This window comes from Empidonax traillii, unplaced genomic scaffold, assembly GCF_003031625.1.
Source record: "Empidonax traillii isolate 1590-97213 ecotype Southwest subspecies unplaced genomic scaffold, ASM303162v1 scaffold808:size486820, whole genome shotgun sequence".
NCBI classification, from domain to species: domain Eukaryota; kingdom Metazoa; phylum Chordata; class Aves; order Passeriformes; family Tyrannidae; genus Empidonax; species Empidonax traillii.
Window position 1 is genome coordinate 338203 of NW_020956001.1, and position 13653 is coordinate 351855.

Below are 13653 nucleotides of genomic sequence, written 5' to 3' on the forward strand. Positions count from 1 at the left end.
GGCCGGGCCCGGGCGCAGGCGGCGGCGGCAGCGGCGGCAGCGGCGGGCGCGGAGGGGTCGGGGCGCAGCGCTCACCATGCCCTACAAGCTGAAGAAGGAGAAGGTGCGGCCTCGGGTCGGCGACGGCGCCGGGGGAGCCCCTGCGCGCGGCGCGGTGACCGGCCGCTCGCTCCCGCCGCCCCTCCCCGCCGCGGCCTTCCCTCGGCGCGGCCCTCGGGCGGGGGCGCGCGCGGGGCTGCGGCCGGCAGGGGGCGGGGGCGCGCGCCCGCGGCGGGCGGGGCGGGTGGCGCAGGAGGGCGGCGGGGGCGCGCGCCGGGCCGGGAGAGCGAGAACGGCAGGGAAGGCGGGAGGGGCGGCCGCCGGTGCCGCCGCCCGTGCCCCCCCCCACGAGCCCGGCCCACCCCGCCCCGCCCTGCGCGCTCCAGGGGCCGCGGGGATGCTCCCGGTGGGGGAGGTACGGCCGCACCCGTGTCCCGGCCCCGCCGGCGGGGTGAGGGCCCGGATCCGCCTCTCCCCCTCTGGGTGCCCTGACACCTTGTGTCTCCGATGGGGCCGAGCCCCGGTGATGGGCTGGCCCTGTCTGGGTGGGCGCGGGGCCCTGTCACCCGCAGGTGCCCGGCCAGGGTCAGCCTGCGGTGACCGGGACGGGACGTGCCAGCAGCGCTCCTGGGCTTGGGTCCGTGGCCTCCGCCCCCGGTCCGCTACCAGAGGAGCCCTTCAGGGTGCCTTTCCCAGCCGAAGAGGGCTGGGAGTGAATGCCAGAAACGGGGCGTACTGCGGGGGCGGAGGTGGGGTGGTCTGTGACAGTGCACACTTGAACTCTGCAGAGAGATTCCAAAACTCTGAACAAGGTGAAATTTTCTCTGAATATGTTCTCATCCTTTCAGGAGTCTCCAAAGTCTACCAAAAGCACCACAAAGCCTGGCAGCAGCAGCAGTAGCGGGAAGGATGGTGGGGCAGAGAATTCGGAAGAGGTAAGGCTTTTCAGTACAGCAATGCATGTACAACTCATCTTTGGGGAGGAATAAATCTTTCATTCCGTCTACTTCAAGCTGTTCTTCCAGATAACACATCGCTAGGATCTTAAGAAATCAGAGAAGGTGGTAGTTAGTTCCTCTTGAAAGTTGGCCCAAAGGGAACAATGACTATGGAAGAGACAGGATGAGTCTCATACCCTAAAGACCTGGAAAAAGAGATTTGGCATGAAGCTGATGGCGAGCGCTGCTCGCAGAGCTGGGCAGGGCATGGCAAAGTTGGCTGCAGAAACAGACAAGCCACGGTTATCAAGGAGGAGGAAGCCTGGCAGATGGGAGCAGCTGCCGTGCTCCTGTCAGAGCAAAGCGCAATAAACTGTTGTCACTTCGTGTCGGAGTGGGAGAGTAATGAGAAGCAATAGAGAAGGAGCTGTTCTTCTGAGGCATTTTCTGGAGGAGTGAGATTAGGAAGTTATGGATAGGAACACTTGAAAGGATAAGTTGCTACAGATTAAATGATTCTCCTTTGATATAACAGCCATGTTGCTGAGCACAGCATTCCTCACAAGAAGGCACAGTCTGTATTCCTAGATGTGCAGAGTCTCTTTCACTCTCAGTTTTGATGTTGCCAAGCTAGATGTGTTAGAATGGCCTCAGCAGAATATGATGTTATGATAAGCTGTGCTTAGAATCAGAAGAAATTTGTGTATGCTGGAACTTTTCTGGTAGTCTTGAGTTTGTCTGGCACTCAGTGCAGTTGTGGAATTTGAAGACTGGCTCAGAAAAGTGTTGTATGCATGTCCAAGGAAGCATGTGTATATGTATGGTTTGGGTTTTTTTTGTAATACTGCAGTTTGGCAAACAAGCTGTGCCACTTCTGTATCTGTGAAAGCCTGTGTGCTCGAGTCTTCTCTGGAACAGGGTGTGTTTGTAATTTGGAGGACTGGGCATAGGAGACATGTAAGGCTAATGAAGACTAGGAAAAAATGTGTAGTTCAGTGGCGTGGTTGTAGTCAAAGTAACGTGATTTTAGAGTCTCCTTCAAAGCGTAGGTCTGTGTTACAGAGCCTCACTATTAGCCACTCAGTTTCAGGGTCTAAGCTGTGCTCATGCCTAACCTGCCGTGTGGCCAGCAAGGAATCAGAATGTGACTTTGTTTGCCTTGGAGCAGGTAGCGCAGTTTTGTAGATCCTGCAACCTGGCCTTTCCTCTGCCTGTTTTATTTTGTGTATACAGCTGAAAATGGCTTGCTGGGAGAGATACCTGAAGACTCCAAAGAATTGAAAGAACTCCTGTGTTGGCATCATGGGGTCAAATTTACCTTTTGTTTGTTTGGCACTCTCTGTTGCGTTCACAGCTCTAGAAAGAGGAAGGAAATCCTGGGTCTTTGCAATGCAAGGGTAATGGTTAGCCATGAAAGCAGAGCACTCTGATGTGCCCATCCAAATCAGTGGTGGACTGGGGCATTGCTCTCCTGGTCACAAATGTTGCAGTAAGAAGAGAAGAATGTCACAGGCTACAAGCTTCCTTCTGTGACCTGAAATGGCATGTAATGTCTGCCTGGCTGCAGAAGAAACTTAGAAGTGATGCGTCTAACCTCCCCTCCCACAAAACATACCCAGCCACTTCCTCATACTCCAGACATAATCCAGCCCTTCTTTAAGATGGAAAGCTGGGTTTCCTTTGATCATAAGAACAGAGAGCAGAGCAGAAAGGAGACACCTCTGCAGTGTGCAGTACCACAGGTCTCTTCTCCCTTTCCCTGTTGGTTCTGCAATGAAGTTTGTTCTCTCTTGGTGCTTTCCTCTCTGTCTCTGGACTGCTCTGCTGCAGAATGGAAGAGTGCTCTTTGCTTGATATGAAGAAATGCATACCACTTTGAATGCGATTTTCTTGCTCTTCAGGAAGCACAGAAAGGTATTTTGACTTTCACACTGGGGGACTGTGAGGAATTAGGTAACCTGCTGGGAGCAAGACTCCTTCCTTGTGTCAGAAGCAGGAGGTGGTTTGACTTGTGAAATGCTGAGAGTGATATTGTCTAGTGGGGTTGATGGCCTGAGCCCAGCCTGGATACCTCTGCTGCCACTGGGAGAGTTTCATGCCCTGTGAATTCATCCATGGAGTTATGGTTGATTGGTTGCCTTATCTAGGATGAAAATTGTGTGCACCAAAGAGATTTTTCCTTTTTCTTTGTACCTCAATAGGTGCTTAATGGGTTTGCGGTGGGGGAGCAGCATTTGGGCAGCTCTCTTCCTGTATGTGCTTTCCTTTCTCACACCATGGAGCAGGGCAGGACTCAACCTTAATTTATCCCAGTACCAGAAAGTTGTGACTTGTTTTGGAGGCAAGTTGTCTGGCTGGTGGAATGAGTAAAGCTTGTTGAAGAGCGGCTCTGATTTGGCAGATCTGGGCAAATACTGTGGATGAGGAGCTCCTATGGGGATCTCTGTGGAGGGGGACAAAGAGGGTAGGAGTCAGTCCGTAAACCCTTAAGCACAGTGCTTTGTTCTCTGCTGCGAAGGAGCTTTTAGTGGAGCTGACCTGGAAGGGCAGAAATGTTCATAAGCAGAGGCATCCACACAAGGGAAGGCAAGCATTTTAGTTCCCTTTTAAGTACAGAGTTAGATGCTCATCTTGGGGTGAAGCTATCTGATGTGAAGAGCCAGCAGAGCTTTGCCAGTCCCTGGCTTTCGTGGGGGCAATTTGCTTGGGGAGAGACAAGGAGTAAAACACAAGAGCAAGGAGTGGGAAATGAAAGGTTTGTTTAGTTCATTCCCTCTGGAACATGATGTATATTTGAATGCAGAGAATTTCTGAATAGCTGTTTAAAGAGAAAAAAGTAATGTCAGAGACCAAGGCAGTATTGGATGAGAGGATGAGAAAGAGTTACTCCTGCTGGCCAGAAAGACTGGGAGAGGCAGCTGGGTGGGGAAGAGAGTTAATGACCTGGAAGTGGGAGCAGGGATTTAGCAGCAGTAAAGAGAGGGCAGCTTGGAGTCTCGCTGATGAGATTTGCAGCTCTGGGAGAGGGTGCTCCTTTTCGCTGATCTGCTGTATTTTCGTGTTTTGCAGATATCTTGTTACTTGTTACTGCAGTACCTGGAGTTTGTTATTCAGAGACAGGCGTTACAGTGTGTTGATGTTACTTCTGAGGCAGAGAGCCTGATTTTAATAGGAAGGCTGTGTAACAGCAGACAAAGAGAGCAGGTACTGACTTGAGGGATGGGAAGGAAAGAGTCATCATAGGAGGAGGAGCTGAGAGCAGATCTGGGCTGAGAAGCTTAGCAAGCAGGGGATGCTCCAGGGACCAGTGAGGCAGAAGGGCTTTCGGAATGGCTATGCACCCAGCTGCAGTAGGAGTGCCTGCAGAGGTGAGGTCATGCATGGGTGGGGGAGCGGAGGAAAAGCTGCACAGCTCAGGGTGGCTGGGGGAAGAGGATGTTTGTCCCTGGGAGCCTGGGGTGAAGAGCAAGCTCAGGGCCTGGGGTCATTGGCTTGTGCAGACAGGTTCCTAGCAAGGAGGAGAGATGGTGAGAATCAGTGGGGAGGAAGTGCTATGGAGCCAGGGAGCCTGTGCTTGGGGGAGTTGGGGCTGGCCTGTCCTGTTGGTACAAGTAGCTGCTCCACCACAGTGGGAAAGGTGGGGCTGCCACACCACACTTGGGTGAACAACTCTATGCTGTTCTCTGGTCACTTCAGCATATGCAGTGTAACAGCTGCTGTGAAACAGTGTCTCCCAGGCTGTTGGCTTTGCTGTGGTGGTGTGAGCCCTGCCTGTCATGAGGGGCTGAGCCTGACAGGTACTTGTGTGCCTGCAACCACGTAGCGGTTAGCTGCTGTTGGTGTGGGGGAAACAATCTGTGAGGTTGATACCTGTGCATGAAGAGAAGAGCTTTCAGGTTCAGCAGCCTACTGTGTTTTCAGGGATGGGAACTTCAAAGACAAAAGTGTTAGGAAAATGAAAATAAGCTGCTTCTAATTCATGTGGCCAAGGTAGGAGGTGTTGAAGGCAGCAGGGCAGCAAGCCTGCCACAGGAAGCACCTCCTGAAAGCAGATATTCAACTTGATATCAGCAAGTTCCTATGGAAGCAATCCATCCTAAACCCTCTGAGCATTGCAGCATAGGAGTATATTTGACCTCCCCAATCATTAGGTTTTCTCTAGCAATCTTGGTTGTGTGACTTTTGCACATGTATCGCTGTTTCTTAAATAATTAGCAACTAAACCTGAAGCTGTGTTTTGCCTCTCTTCATGCAAGCTGTTGAAGACTGTAGACTACTGAATACTAGTGACAAGGACTTTTCTAGCCCCCTGATCTGGCCTGTTCACATGCAGTGGACATGCCATGCTCAGAACATTTGCCTGTGGCATTTCTGGGTGAGTGAGGAGTGTAGAGCATGTCTCGTCAGCTGCCCGTGTGTCTTGCTTCCTTCAGTGTTATCTGTGAGGCCACCAATGCATCTTCTGTTTCTCTCTGTATGATCTTTTCTCTGTGATGGCTCAGCGTTTGGGTTTTGCCCCTCTTCCCTGTGGAAGGAGAGTGATGTAGAGTAGAGGTCTAGCCTTCCCAAAGGCATCTGGACAACATCTGAGTGGCTCACCAAATGTTCAGAGTGAGGAATAAACTTTTAAGTCTTGGAAGGTTGCCAGCAAGGATTTGTCCTGATGTAATTGAGGAGAGAACACTGTTTAGGATAAGTTACCTCCAGTTTGTAGTCTGGGCCTGCTTTGTTTGGCAGACACTGCTGTTTTCATCAGAAAGCAAGAGCTCATCTTGCTCCCTCCTCTCATTATTGGACAGTGCTGCTCCATGAAAGGAATCAGATCAAATGTAAAACTGAAGAGAGTTCAAATCTTGTTGTCCCTCCCCTTTGGCTTGGAACTGATCTTGAAACAGAACCACTCAAAATTTCCTTCAAACAGAGCCAGACCGGAACCAAAATATTTCTGATTTCTCTTTAAAAAGTGATGGCTTGGCAAAACAATTGGTGTTTTGTGTTGGGTGCTGTTTTCCACAGGGAGTCTTTGCACTTGCTCTACAGATCCAGATCTGTAGAGCAGCGTCTCCTTGTAGACAGCCTTCCCTCTTCCTACCTTGCTGCCTTCCAGCATGCTGCAGGTGCAGTAGCTCTTGCTCTTGCACTGTAGTGCTGTGCTGCACCTCTTTGGAAACCAGTTCAGGAAAAGGGCTGTGCAGAGTAAGCTGTAGCTCAGCTGCTCCTCACTGGAAGAGACTGGCCATACCTCATCTGGAGAATGGTGAGCTCTGGTAAGCTTCTGCACTGCTGGTCACTCCCTCAGAGTACTGCTGGTCAGTGTTCTGGGGAGGTGTGCGTATGCACTGCTGTGCTCCATGTGGCTGCTGGGAGTTTCTGGAGGAAGAAGGGAATAACGCCCAAGGATTTCACCCACCTCTGCTCCCCATCCACTGTGCTATCCCTGTTGTATCCTAAACAGGTTCATCCTGCAGATCCTTGGCTTCATGTACCAGCAGTGCAGTAGGCTGGGTGCTGTCTCCAGCTGAACCCTCTGCTATAGGCCTGCTGACAAGATGTTACCCTCTCCTCTCTTAAGTTTTCCACGGGTTGGGTTAGTGTGAAATGAAAGGGTCAGTTATTGAGTCATTATGACCCAAGTGGGACTTGAACCAGCAGAGCTTCAGCAAGGTTAGAATAGAGCTGAACTGAGCAAACACTGGCTTCAGTTTCTGGTCATGTGCTAAAAAAGAGAAAGTACCTCTGTAAGTGCAGTTTAGCAAGCGTGAAGTGGGAGAGGAAAGTGCAGGCAAAGAGTTAGTGTGGCTAAAAGGGGTGATGTGATAAAAGCACATCTACACAAGTTCAGACAGCAGTGAGGTGGAGACAGCTTGAGAGGATGGAGCAGCCAGCGTGAGTTGGGAGAGCCCGCAGCCTGGGATGTAAGGTTGTGTATGCATGTACAGTCCATGCGGTTTGTAGACTTGGTGCTCCTGGTCTATGGATGCAGCAATTATTTTAGTGGTCTTCACCATTGCCTTTCCAGGGCCATTGTGTCTGCTCTGTACTACACACTGCTTTGCTTTTCCCCAGTTTGTTTTTTTTTTTTTGCTTTTTCCCTGTGCAAGGGCAAAGAAGCAAATTGCTAGTTTTCTAAACTTGCTTGCTGTATATTGTACAGAATGATGTAATTGGAGATAGCAGCACCCTGAGATTTCTGTTTGAACCACAGGAAGTTTTTATTTCTGCTTTTTTCTTCTGTCAACAAACTTCCGTAACCTGTTGAAAGATGTGACTTTGCTTTCCGTATCCATAGCGCTTGCTGTGCCAAGAGGCTACAGTGTCTTTGTGCTACCTTGCAGATATGAGTAAAACTGATGTTTACTTTACTATGCTGCAGATGCAACCAACAGGTCTAGAGCTGGCAGGAACGGGTGAGGTGCACTTAACTGCAAGCACAACAGTGAAAAACCTGCCCAGTTCCTTCAGTCTAAGAAGATGCTGATGGTGTCTAATTGCTTTTGAGGTCTGTAGGTAAAAGGCTTCTGAGTTGTTGTACTTTTTTGTCTCTCATCAGGCCCAGCAGCCTCAGCAGCAACCACAGCAACCACAGCAGCAGCCAACGTCAAATAAGCGGCCCAGTAACAGCGCTCCCCCACCAACCCAGCTGAATAAAATCAAGTACTCAGGGGGACCCCAGATTGTGAAAAAGGAGCGCCGGCACAGCTCTTCCCGCTTCAATCTGAGCAAAAACCGGGAACTGCAAAAACTCCCGGCCCTTAAAGGTAAAGAAGCTGTGGGGTGGGAGTGACCTGCATGACAAGCTGTGCCTTCTTCAGGCAGAGTGTGATGGTGTAAGGGCTCTTCCCAAAGCAGCCCTGACAGTGTCTGGCTAGTCTAGTGGGCAGTGCAGCAGAGATACTATGGGAAAGGTGCTTGGCTTGTCAGCAGGTAGAGAATCGATGGATGGCCTAAAAAAAAAATCACAAGATTCTCAATGCAAACTTCAGTACTTACCTTCCCATTTGAACTGTTTAGACTCTCGTGATTGTATGTACTGAGGACTGCTTCAGATTCTTCAGCAGGTTATGGAGGAAGGGGTGGAGTGCAGAGACCTTGGTGCAGACTACCCTTGATTCCTACAGCCATCTGTTCCTGGAGGAGGACTAGGCCTCCTCCTCATTCTGTTTCCATTGCAAATTGTAGTAGTGCTGTTGAAGCTCTCCACATTAGGGCAATTACTTGGTATTAACACTTAGTCTACATAATGTTGCGATTAAACATGATTTAAGTGTGGACAAGAAGAAAGTGTTTTCAGCGATTGCTCAGCCAGACCCATTGCTGATGTGGCTCACAAACACAGGCAGCCCTTTTAGGAAGGGCAACTGCCTTGCAGCTCAGTATCATTCTGCAAGCAAGAGGTAAGTTTGTGTCATTGGCTAAGGCAGTGCATTGTTTCCAGTCGTATGGAATGAAAAAAGAGAATCTGTTAATATAGAACCCCTGCCACTTTGGCCCCTCTCTTCTGCACTGCACTCTGGGCAGAAGGTTAGGCTACAGTGTGCATTGTCCAGCTCCCTTTGTGTCTGTGTGGTTCAGGGCACAGGTGTCACTGGTCTGTGATGAGAACTAGTTGAGTTTCTTTTCCAGAGTACCCTGTACAGGGAAGAGATCGATGCTTATCAGATTAGAAACTGCTACTGTGTTTGAAATCCCCTCGTGAGATAGTTGCTTCAGAGGCCTTGCAATCCCTCTTCCTCCACTGTTCCATGTCCATAGCAAGGGCAACACTGCCTCTCCATCTTCCCCACCCACAAGTTCAAAGAGGATGTGACAGGGGAGGGGGAAAACACAGGCAGCAAACCACATTGATATCTGGGGAAACCAGGAGGATGTTCTGCCTATCTTCAAGGACAGATGTCCCTGCTTTCTCTGACAGATGCTCCTCCACACGAACGAGAAGAGCTTTTCATCCAGAAGCTGCGGCAGTGCTGTGTGCTTTTTGACTTCATCTCTGACCCCCTCAGTGACTTGAAATTCAAGGAGGTGAAGAGAGCAGGCCTCAATGAGATGGTGGAGTACATCACACACAACCGTGATGTCGTCACTGAGGCTATCTATCCTGAAGCTGTTATCATGGTAGGGCATGAGGCTAGTATGTGCTTGTGTGCCAAAGAAATGGGGACTGTTCAGATGTGTGGGGAGGAGGAGGGGATAGGGATTTATCAGAATGCGACACCAGTCCTACCTATTTGTTATTATCTGCCCACCTCCAGAAAGAGAAGGGGGAGCAGGGGGGATGCCCTGGTGACAGTGCCTGTAGGGAGAGGTGGAAGCTCTTGTCTCAGGCACAGACTGCACTTGTGGAGTTCCTATGCAGACTGTAACCCTACAGCCTGCAGGAAGGGATTGGTTTGTGGGTACAGGATTGTGTTTATGGTAAACCACAATATGTTGCTCTGCAGTGAAAGATTTGCTATGTGGAGGACCATCATGAAGTGTGGGGATGTCATTCACGCACCTTTTCACTCACCTTAGTTTTCAGTGAACCTCTTCCGGACACTCCCACCATCGTCCAATCCCACAGGAGCAGAGTTTGACCCTGAGGAAGATGAGCCTACATTAGAGGCTGCCTGGCCACACCTTCAGGTGAGGAGGAGGGGGAAGTACAGATCTGGTGAATTTATCTCCAGGAAGTCAAGAGTCCATGTAGAGCTGGAGACTGCTAGTCCTGCCACTGGCTGTTTCACCATCCTGCAAGGGTTCCTGGGGAAGGACCAGGCCTGCCTACAGGGGTCAGAGGTGGCTCTTAGGCAGTACAGACAGCAAGGGTGTCTTGGGAACTGGCTGAAGGCTGTGTGCAACATTCGCCTGCAGATGCTGGTAGTCCCTCATGGCCCTGAGATAGTTGGGAGTGAACACTTTGCTAGGAGTGAGGGAGTTGTGGTGTATTGCCTATGTAAGAAGCAGTTCTCAGCGGTGTTAATGTCCTTTACGAAGACTTGAGAGTCCGCATCCTTTGGGCTTCAGCAGCACTGGAAACAGCACTCCTGTCTGCTTCAGTTCTCCTCACCTTGCCCAGCTACCTGGGAGGTACATGGAAGAGAAGGGCTGCTTGGTGCCAAAGCAAAGCCTGTGCTGGTACCTGCTAATGTGCCTCCTGTAGGCTGGATGTAATTCAGCTGCATTTACTGTGAGCAAATGTTTGACAAGAAAAGATAGGGAGCTGGAGGGTGAGGAAGAGGGGAAGGGAGCCAAGGACCTTTTCATTAGGCTGTGTTCCCTGGGAAACAGACTTTAAGACAAACTAGGTTATGAAAGTGACAGTATGGGTTAGCAGAGCTCAGCAGTGGAAGTCAGAAGGTAAGCCCAGGCACTTGCACAGGGATGTGTTGACAAGCAGACAAAGGCAGAACATGAGCCAGGTACTGCAGAATGAAGCAGAAAATACAGAGAAGAAATAAGGTGCAGATCTGCAGCAGTGGTTAATCACTTCTTACTGCTGCAGTTGACAAAGGGATGGGAACGTTAATAGAAATAGCGTGTCCTCATCACGTGCAATGGATGCTAGGAAGCATTTGTTTCTCAAAATTGAGCCAGCAGCAGCCAGCATGGATTTGTGGCAACTGAGTGCTAAGCTTGTTGGTCATCACCTCTGTTTTTTCTGTACTGCTGTCCTTCGCCTGCTGTGCACGCATGGCCCTATAATTCCTTCAACTCCAGAGTCAGACCTTTGGAATGCATCACTGTTGTTTGGCCTAGTGGCCCCTCAGAAGCACTAGGCAGGGTCAGCCCTGGAATGGACTCATCCCTCTAAGAGGACAGCGAGGCCAGAATTTCAGCACTGACCGCCTCCTTAAAGCAAGCTGCTCTTTGTTGTCCAAGTGGGACACAGCATGCAGCTCACATGGCTTAGTGGGGCCAAGCCAACCTGGAGTCAGTCCCCAGGAGGCAGAGGACACAGCATGTTTTCCTGGAGTCTGTTTCATTTCTCTACTTTTCTGTTCTTCCTTGGCATGTCTCAAGGACTTCCAATGAAGCCTCAGCCTTTGCCATCTCTGAAGGTTTCTGTTCTCTGTAGAGATGTGTGCTGAAGATGTGAGAAGAGTTTCCCAGGCCTAGTGTCATAATCTGAGTAGGTGGATGTTGTCTATGGGGGGACCTGAAGTGATGAGATCTCATGATTGGGCAGTTATGTGCCACCAGACCCCTGCCCATTAGAGCAAGGGCAGCCAAGTTGATCCCACTGAGTGGGGAAACACTGGGTTTTGTGTTCGTGTTCAGGCTTTCCAGCCTTTCCCTGAATCCTTAAGGAGAAGGAAAACATTTAAAATCTGAAGTAAACACTGGTGAGAGGACAGAGGGATTTCTAATTGATCTCTCCTTCTCCCTCCATAGCTGGTGTATGAGTTCTTCCTCCGGTTCCTGGAATCGCCTGACTTCCAACCAAACGTAGCCAAGAAATACATTGACCAGAAGTTTGTACTGTCTGTAAGTAATCATTTCCTCTGCCACTGTGCACCACCTTTATGAAGGACATGCAGCAGATTTGGGTCAAGGTTTTACATAAACAGTCCAGCTTAGACAGCAGGTGCTTGATGATGTGACTTTTCTTTATTCCCTTGTCTTGAATGAGCAGACAGAGTTTTCTGCGCAGGGCAAAACTGTGTGCGAGCTGTAGTCACTCGTAACTTGTTGTGCAGGTGGAGAGGGGAGCGGGAGCCTTGCAGGGGAAATCTGGAGACATTCAGCTTTGTAGAAAGGGTGGACCATCACTGTGTTCCTGAAGGTGAAAGAAGTGACGATGGTTCCAGCTTGTGACTAGGAGGCTGCGTGTTTCAGGGAAATGACCACTGTGCTCAGGGTGCTGGGGGCATCAATCAGCTGAAAGTGCCACTTTTGCTGAGTGTGAGCAGTGCCCAGCATTGCTGGTAGCTTTGCCCAGACAGGCACTATGCAGATACTGACTAAATTTCTCTCCCCGCAGCTTCTGGATCTCTTTGACAGTGAAGACCCCCGAGAACGAGACTTCCTAAAGACTATTCTGCACAGGATCTATGGGAAGTTCCTGGGTCTGCGAGCATACGTGAGGAGGCAGATCAATAATATATTTTACAGGTGAGGTGTTTCTTAGTACCCCTTAGAGTCCCTGTCTCCAGCATTTTTCCTTCCTTTTGTTTATCAAACTATATCCAGCATTTGGCAGTGACCTCTCATCCTCCTCTTTAGGTTCATCTATGAAACAGAGCACCACAATGGGATTGCAGAGCTACTGGAGATCCTAGGAAGGTAAGGCCACTTTTGGAAATTCCAGAGGGCCCATGGTGAGCTGGTAGTGCCTTCCTTCAGCAGTCCTTGCAGGAGGCTCCTGTTCCAGACAATCTCAGCCTGATGGAGCACACAGTGAAAGTGCTCTCCAGCCTGCTGATAAGTACAGTGATAACCTTCTCCTCCCCAGATTTTTTTCCTGTTCATTTGAGTTTGAGTCCAGTCACGCTTGCTTCAGCAGGCAGTAAAAGAGAACAGTTCCTTTGAGAAGTCTTAGCAATGGGCAGCCTTCACCATGGCTTAACTGCCCTTCTGTTTGCAGCCCTCTTGCGCTGCCATCCTCCTGTTCTGTAAAGCACAAGGCTCAAGCACTGATCTGCCTCTGCGCTGGCCTTCCCCAGAGGTTCTGCCTAACTGTGTGTGAGCTCAGTCTGGCACAGGAAGGAGCAGAGCCCAAACCCCATCAGAGGTGTTTCCCTGTGGTGCCAGCCAAGGACACACTCTTGCTGGGCATGGTGTGCAGGCTGGGCTACAGTGACCACACTTTTTGTGGGTGCTTCTCAAGGGACTAATGAGAGCTAGGGCGAGCCTTTGAAGTGAGAGATACTGTATTTCTGCTGGGTTATAACATGTTAACATGTTATGTTAACAAGACTCTTGTTTCTTCTCAGCATAATCAATGGGTTTGCTTTACCTCTGAAGGAAGAGCACAAGATGTTCCTCATCAGAGTCTTGTTACCCTTGCACAAAGTGAAGTCTCTGAGTGTCTACCATCCACAGGTGAGAAGTGCTTCAAACTCCCAGGGCAGATTGGGATTATTGCAAAAGTTTAGAGTTGTTATAAGATGGATATATATATATATTAGCTTATAAGCTCATTTTTTATAGTTATTCACCGGGCTACATTACTGCATTGTACAAAGTTCTTGCTGTGAGATGTTTTGGGCTCTGCACTAGTCCCTTACTGCAGTGATTGTCCCATCCTTGTGGTGCCTGGGCCTGTGCCACTGGCTGACAGGCACTGGCATTTCCTGCTGACTTAATGCTGTGGCCTGCTTTGTCTTTCTGTGCTTGAAGCTTGTGAAATACTTGGGCCCTGCTGGAACCAGAGAGGTAAAATCCCCAGCTGTGCATGTGGTGTGTCAGCTGTTAGTCACTGCTGAGATACGTGGAGAAATTGGTGTGCTGGTCTGCTAGGCTGGTATAATGAATAATTTCTTCAAACTTTGAGAACGTAATAGAAGAATATAGAATATCAGAACTTGGGCTAGGAAGTCAAGAAGTATGAGTACTGAGTAGTGATGTCTGTTCTCCCAGCCCTATTTTTATGGGGCAGGGCTCTGTGACAGGTTTGTTCCTCCCCATGTGTCCAGCTGTGCTTGCATCTGATTTTATTGGCTGTGGCTGCTCTAGGTGGCTCAAGTTTTATCCTTTA

The 13653-nt window shown here is 49.9% G+C and overlaps 1 protein-coding gene across 2 annotated transcripts in view; it reads left to right on the plus strand.

The window, feature by feature from the left end:
* PPP2R5D (protein phosphatase 2 regulatory subunit B'delta) overlaps positions 1 to 13653 on the plus strand; it is a 27904-nt gene continuing 14251 nt past the window's right edge. The window contains exons 1-9 of one of the 2 annotated variants that reach the window (XM_027901715.1): positions 1 to 103; positions 888 to 974; positions 7528 to 7735; positions 8890 to 9089; positions 9489 to 9599; positions 11349 to 11441; positions 11938 to 12068; positions 12180 to 12239; positions 12890 to 12998. In XM_027901715.1, coding sequence (XP_027757516.1) covers positions 77 to 103; positions 888 to 974; positions 7528 to 7735; positions 8890 to 9089; positions 9489 to 9599; positions 11349 to 11441; positions 11938 to 12068; positions 12180 to 12239; positions 12890 to 12998 — 1026 coding nt within the window. In that variant the 5' untranslated portion in view covers positions 1 to 76. Of the gene's footprint in view, positions 104 to 388; positions 455 to 887; positions 975 to 7527; positions 7736 to 8889; positions 9090 to 9488; positions 9600 to 11348; positions 11442 to 11937; positions 12069 to 12179; positions 12240 to 12889; positions 12999 to 13653 lie in introns of those variants that run through there. The other variant, XM_027901716.1, reaches the window with a different exon arrangement.